At 39.2% G+C, this 7,613-nt stretch overlaps 1 protein-coding gene across 1 annotated transcript; it reads right to left on the bottom strand.

Moving 5' to 3' along the window:
- Positions 1-385: 385 nt before the first annotated feature.
- Positions 386-6,791, bottom strand: LOC119732470 (phosphatidylinositol N-acetylglucosaminyltransferase subunit P-like). Its single transcript, XM_038205994.1, has 4 exons — positions 6,497-6,791; positions 4,195-4,267; positions 3,207-3,325; positions 386-1,517 (listed from the first exon to the last, which is right to left on the bottom strand). Exons 1-4 carry the CDS (start codon positions 6,576-6,578, stop codon positions 1,405-1,407), a joined length of 387 nt encoding a protein of 128 aa, XP_038061922.1. The 5' UTR covers positions 6,579-6,791; the 3' UTR covers positions 386-1,404.
- Between the last annotated feature and the right edge of the window lie 822 nt (positions 6,792-7,613).

Raw genomic sequence — 7,613 nt, forward strand, 5'->3', positions numbered from 1 at the left:
ACATTTCTAACTCAAGTTATCATCCGGAAACTAAGCTGCCTGGATGGACGGACGGACGGTCTAGCCAGACGGAATTGTGGGGTGATAGCATTGTGTTCCCATTATCCCTTTTTCTAAAGATTCCCTTCTGGGGTGTGTTTTTCTATTGTGAAAATAGTGGGGTGATGTGTCCTGAAAGGAACATCACCCCACAAGGGGGGTATGGTCAGAACGGACATACGGACGGACGGACGCCCTAGGCGATGACAATACCCCTCGAGCCTCTCGGCTGAGGGGTAAAAAAGATATATATTTATGGTTCATGTGGTGTTACCACAAACCTCCCATTCATTGATCATGGACACCAGGCAAAACATTCAGTCATAACGTGTTTGGCTAGAATGGATGTGTGAGGGCCACAGATTGGCCCAGGTTCCCCAACACTGCTCTGCTCAGAGTCTTTTGTCAAAAAGTGTCTTCTTAGTACAGATTCAAAATGGCACCAGACTAAGCCTCTAGTCTGCCTTGCTTCCTAGAAAATATGCAAAACCAAACAGCATGAGCAGCAACATCTAGACCTGACTGAAAACTCTTGCTTTAAATACCTAGATGACCGTGCATCAGAATAGCACAAGACAGTGCTCATAGCTTGACATGCAACACATCCACTTGCAAGTTGCCTCCATGGACTGCAGTGCTTATAAGTTCTATGTACCTCACATCCGGCACAGCATGAGATCTGGGTGACTGAATCCTTGACATTCAGTGTATCAAAAGCACTCTTAGATTGGCAAAAAACTAGTCCAACATCACACAATCACAAAGAAAAGTGAATTTTAGACATGATACAGAATATCACATACATGTGAAATTAACATTCCAGGTCACTAGGAGGTTAGGACAAGAGATCCTTTTCACAAGTCTTTGCACAAGTAACAGGATGAACCATTAACAGTAACAAAGGAATGCTCTTGTAGCAGTTCATCTGAAAAGCTAGAGACGTCACTCGAGACTGAAGGACTGATGATGGGAATGTGACGGACCTGTAGGGACTCGTCATGGACTTGACTGCAACACTGCTCTCAACTGGATTAAGTGAAACAGCACGCAGGCCAAAGTACTAATGACAAACTCAGAAGAATTCGTTTACATTTCACTTATTGAATAGACCCAAAACATAATGACGTTATGCTTTGTTTGCATGTTCGCTTTCCTGCAATTGTCCCATCTGGCTCCCATGGGAAAGCGCACATGTAAACAAAGTGTGACGTCATTATGTCTTGGGTCTATTTTGGAATCAGTTTCCAAGAATAAAATGTCAATAAATTAACTATAAGTTATGTTGTCAGAATAAAATTTGAATGAAATCTTCATTTCATTTCCTGGTCAACAAGCAACATGTAAAGATAATATTGTACACTACTGTCATGTGTTGAGATAGAGGCGTCGGTTGACTTCACTGATTGGTATGTCAGTGACTGTTGGGGCAGCGCTGGGTTGCAGGGTGGTATCAGGGTCAACAGGCCTGGTCTGAGCATCTGAGGACAGTAACAGAGTTCAAGATCAATGTAAACAATGCAGGAATAGTATAATGTACATACTGATTGGGTCAAGTCATAACAAAATAATAATCCACTTTATAGCCCTTTCACCTTTTGAAGAAATATTTACAAACCCCCTCTTATAAATAAAACTTGTTTATCACAAAGTACCCAGCATAAGTTACATATTAAGAGAACATTTACAGATTTACAGGGGTGTCAGTCATCAGGACGTATTGTTCGTTCGATTGCAAATGCAATTGCAATTATACATATCTGCCTTCTTGAAAATTGTTTTGAAATGTTCCCACAGTATTTTTGTATTACCGATACAGTAATTGCTTAAACTACCATTTTAAGCAATACAAAACGTGTAAGGCCCCCCCCCCAATAAATTGTCTAAACAACTGAAACGTCGATGCCTTTGGACACAGGTAGGTGGACATCACAACAATAAACACGTGGTTTAACGTTGTGAATTACTGACATTAGTGAGTTTCAACCTATACTTGTCACTGTTGCATTTATTTTAAGGGCATCCCATTATATATCTGTGGTTCTCATTTTTTTAAATTTTAAGTAGGGCGGTCGCTCCAAACTTAAATTAGAAGAAAAAAATGCAATTGCACTTGTATACATGTAGATGGCTGAATTGAATGATGCCAATTGAGTATTGGCTCAAGTAATACTGCAGTAAGTTTATCATGAGTTGATGTACATGTAGTTTTGCAAGATGTGCAGGGCGAGTTAAACAAATACGTGCCTTTGGATAAGTTTGGGTCACCCACAACGGGAAAGGTTACCAGTTATTATTTTCTTCTGCCAACATTCGGTCTGGGTATTGACCACAGTCAAAAAAGGTTCACTGATATTCAGCCTTGCATGAAAGGATACAGGCCTTTCTAAGTGACTACCCCAAAACACTACAACACAATGTTTCCTAATATTTTAAGGGGATATTTAATTTATTTAATTAATGGCCAATATTTCATATTTAAAAAAAAAATATGGCACCAAAAACTGAAAAGCAAATTTCAGAAACTACTTTTGGATGAACAAAACTCTGAAATTGCTCATTTCATTCAAACAGTATCACCATTTAAATGCAATGACCCTAAAACCTGTTTCGTCCAAAAACAACAACAATTTTTTTGTGTATTAATTCTGACTGTTTGGAACAACAAAGAAAATGACACAGAATACTTGTTCCAAAAACTGTTAAGAACTGTACAATATGTTTATTAACAACCCTGCTTAGGCAAACAATATGATTTACAAAATCCACCTTTTTTTAAGACAGGCCTTCAAAAGGACTCTGTTGAATATTTGTAACTTTTAAACTGAGGTTTCATCACTGGTGATGTTTGAAGACAATTGTGTCGACAATTCTTGGAATCGCAATGGACGAAAGCAGTGTTAATTAATTAAGGTTTCTGTTTAAATGGTGAAATTCTTTGAACGGATGGAGCAATTTCAATAATTGTTTTCATCCAAAAGTAGCTTATGAAATTGGTTCTCCAGTCATTAGTTTTGGTGCTGCATATTTTTTTTTTAATATGAAATATATTTTTGGGGGGTTGGGTTGCGTTTTTTTTTTGTTTTTTTTAACTCACCCTGTACATCTTAGGCTCACTTTTTGTGGACAAAATCTCAGGTATATCATGGTGGAAGAAAATACATGCCTACCTGTGACAGTTTTAACTGAATCCAGTGATGGGGCATTGATAAGGTTGAATGCTACAAAGAAAACCAGAACAAATACAAAGCCAACGCTGATGTAGGTTGGAATAGCCAGAGCCCAGTACCTGCAACATCAAGAGGGACAAAGTCAAAAATGTGTCATTAACAGTCAAGTGCGGATGTAACGGTGTCAAAATTACTCAATGGAAGTGTGACACTTGGGTTTGACACCGTGTTAATGTTACGCCCACAATCAAGCTATCATTTCTGCTCCATTTGATACCTGACTACCAAAACAAAAGCTTTTCTTATTGTGTTGCATGTATAGTAAGAAGTACGTAAAGTGAATTTGGGATACAATGTTTCACAGAAATGTTAAAAAAGGTACACATGTCATATTTGTCATATGTCAAAATGCATTGAAATGATTTGAAACTTTCTGCAGTAGTGAAATACCCAACAACAAAAATTATGTAGAGCAACTGCTAGCAAGGCATTCATGCTTCTCATAATATGGTCATATGTCACACATTGTTCCCCAACCCGGTGGGATGACCCTACTACCGGTAGTACTCATATTATATTCAGCAGGGAATATCAATCTTCTCAGTCTATTATTTAATAAGGGAATAAACGTCAGGTGTTTAGCTGGTTTTATGTACATGTCACTACGTTTACATTGGCTTGGGGCCTGGACACTGATAATGGCCCGAGCACATGTTTATTCCCATTCATAAATACCTTGGATCGACAAGTCAAAACAACAAAATTAAATCTGAATCCCCCAATTCACAAAGGCTTCAAAAGTCACATCTGGGACTAACTCAGGTCTAATTATCTCAACCTTTGATGTGACTCACAACTGTTCACAAATATTAAATTGCAGAATTTTAAGCGATGTTGAAAGTCTTCTGTTGAAATTTACATAATATTTCGATCTTGTCCTGTTTTGAATGTAAAATCCAGTCATGCCTATGTATACAGAAGGACTTACTTCTGAGGCCAATACGTGAGTCCAATGCTATGAAGCCATTTCTCAGGTACAAATGCCCATACACAATAGAGTGCTGTCAAGGAAAATTCAAATATACTCAAATTAGTATAAGTTCAGTATGCAAGAACCTTAACAACGTTTCTTTAGGCCAAATTTTAAAAAACATGTTTAGTGTGTCCCCCGCTTACTTTCTGGAGGCCGCCTCCTTTTTTCTTAAATTAAGAAGAAGAAAAAAAACGAAAAAAATTGATAACTTTTAAACAGTGACATCATTTTAGCCTCTTTGTCTGTTGCATCTAGCCCATATAAATCTGGTACGTCATTTCCTTAGTCCAAGTGGCGGCCATTTTTTTAAAAAAACTGGCGGCCATCTTGAAAAATAGCACGGCCGGTCATTTTTGCAAATGGGTCGGGCGGCCATATTGGGGAAAAAAGGGCCTCCTTTTTCATCAGGTTTTTCTAAAGAAGAGCTCAAGTTTCATGAACCCAAAAAATCTATTTTTGATTCACAATTTTTCATTCAAAGTCCATTTTCTTATCTTGAAAATGCACCAAAATCGCCAATTTGGTACCATCAGAAAGCCACATTTCATTCTCTGTCCAAATCTCACAACAAAAAACTACATAAAACGAACACTCGCGCAAACAAGGAATAAAAACAGATCACAGACAAAGTGTTGAAACAAAAGGGCCGCTCCCACGAAAAAAGTCTCTCTCGCAAAATAGAATTTCACTGATCAAATTTTCCTTCAAATTGCACACAAGTTTCAAATTTAAATGGCATCAGTTAAACAAGCATGTTTCCCTCTCAATTTTGGTGAGTTTTCTTTGACTTTCAGGCAGTATTTATACTAGAAATCAAAGATTTAAAAAGACAATTTTAGTGTGGTGTCAGATAAATTAAATTGTTAGCCACACCGATCTTTGTTGGGTGCAATTTACGTATGTCAAGAGGTATAGTACGGAGAGGGAAATGGCTGTGTTTTGATGGACGTTTTTGTACTTAGTTAGTGTTTTGTAGAAGCAAACAATTTTGCGGGGTAAGCCGTCTATAGGGCTCCACTCCGCGGATCAGTTCTAGGGGTACATACTGAGTACTCATCACCAAAGTATGCCAAATCGATTTTCTCTGATTTTTTTTTGCGCAAAGTAGTTTTTGATCAATTCGGAACTGATTGAACTGATCCGGAACTAGGAAAAGTGACATCGGTACTTTTGACGTCAGAAAGTCAAAATAAAAAGAGCTTAAATTTTGAAAATTATTATGTATTATCTCCATCACTCAAGGTAAACTAATGAACCAATCTCACTTGAATTCGTGGAGTAGTTAAGCTGAAAGCAGCCTGAATGAGTTTTGCTATCCGAACTTGGAAAACGACTGTACTAGAGAGTCCCAAATATTTGGACTAGGCCTATTGCGATTCTTGCGAATGTAACTTTACAAATAATATTTTTGCGTGGGGGTGATATAAATCAAATTAGGTTTTTCCCTTCACCGACGTTTAAACACTGTATAGGCCTACTCAATTTTTTTTTTCCAACTTTCACTTAGGAGGTAACACACTGAGTATAGCACTATAGGGCCTACACTACAGTGTTTAAACGTCGGTGAAGTGAGACCACTCTTAGAATATGCTGCATCTGCATGGGACCCCTCAACAAAGCAGAACATTAACTCACTTGAAAGAGTTCAATGTCAAGCAGCTAGATTTTGCACAGGAAACTACCAAAGGGATACGGGAACTGTTACTAAACTTCTGGATGACTTGGGATGGGACACACTACAGAACAGAAGAAATCAACAGAAATTATGTATGCTCTACAAGATGAAAAATGGGTTGGTCGACATTCCACTTCACAACTATGTTCAGCCTAACACTAATAGTAATACCAGAGATACAAGGGGAAAAAAACAAAAATTTGTTCAACTCAGTCACAAAGCTAGCCTAGGGCCTTCAAAGATTCATTCTTCGTATCAACTGTTAAACACTGGAACTCACTCTCCTCGGCTGCTGTGAACAGCGTAACACTAGCTGAATTCAAGGGACATTATCAGTAATAGGCACCAGTAGTCTATTTTCACACGCAGTGCGCAAGTTAGCGTTGATGTATCCGGCAGGATATTTTGCTGACTTAAACAATGGAGATGGAGTAGCTTGAGTAACTCCAGCTGACATGTTCCATATTCATTCACATGTGAATGAATATGGAACATGTCAGCTGGAGTTACTCAAGCTAAAGATGGAGATGAAGGGCAATGGGTGAAGGGCAAAACCTAATTTGATTTCCAAATAATATTTACCAAACCCGAAGATGGAGCTGAGGTACAGAACAAAACCGTAAATTGCCCTTTCCGGTGTAGGCGATGGGTTGATATCGGCCATTTTCCTAGCGTACTGGACTCATCAAATGCTAAATATTTTGGCCTCTCCAACAAGCTCAAGACCGTCCTTCAGCTGTTTCTCGCCGCTAGGACTATACAGTACATGCAGTACTGCCAGTACATATCGCGCGCTGTGATCAAGAGGTCTCTTGCGGGCGCTGTGCAAGTTAGACGGTCTCTCCCATAGACATAAAGAACCTAGGTTCTTTATGTCTATGGTCTCTCCCCTATGGAACGCCAAAGAGGCATTAAATGTGATCATCGAATCGGTGATGGACTTTTGCAATCGGTGATGCATATTCACGATCGGTGAGGGACTTTCGCGATCGGTGATGGACTTTTACTGGTGATGCATATTCACGATCGGTGATGGACTTTCGCGATCGGTGATGGACTTTTACTGGTGATGCATATTCACGATCGGTGATGGACTTTCGCGATCGGTGACGGACTTTTACTGGTGATGCATATTCACGATCGGTGATGGACTTTCGCGATCGGTGATGGACTTTTATTGGTGATGGACTTTCGCGATCGGTGATGGACTTTTACTGGTGATGCATATTCACGATCGGTGATGGACTTTCGCAATCGGTGATGGACTTTTACTGGTGATGCATATTCACGATCGGTGATGGACTTTCACTCAACGACTGGTCATCGCAGCTTTGATCACCGATCGCGAAAGACCATCACCGATCTCGAAAGTCCATCACCGATTAAATGCCGCTTTTGGCGAAACAGGAACGCCAAAGAGGCATTTAATGTGATCACCGAAACGGTGATGGACTTTCGCGACCGTCGCATCTGTGTGTTGCGTCGTAACCATTTGCACGTGTTATACTTATCTATGTTCCTTGCTCTGGAGCAAGTTAAATTTAATTGCAAATGCGCAGAGCCTTTACTTTGCTCTTCTGTTTTTTTAATACCTTTCGCGAAAATCTGATAAATTTTACTTCCACGTAACCGATGTAATTTTCGAACCACGGTGTGTGTGTTTGATAAGAGTTAAACTTAGATTAATCATTTTTAAGAT

Source organism: Patiria miniata, unplaced genomic scaffold (genome assembly GCF_015706575.1).
Source record: "Patiria miniata isolate m_02_andy unplaced genomic scaffold, ASM1570657v1 HiC_scaffold_24, whole genome shotgun sequence".
Lineage (NCBI taxonomy): Eukaryota > Metazoa > Echinodermata > Asteroidea > Valvatida > Asterinidae > Patiria > Patiria miniata.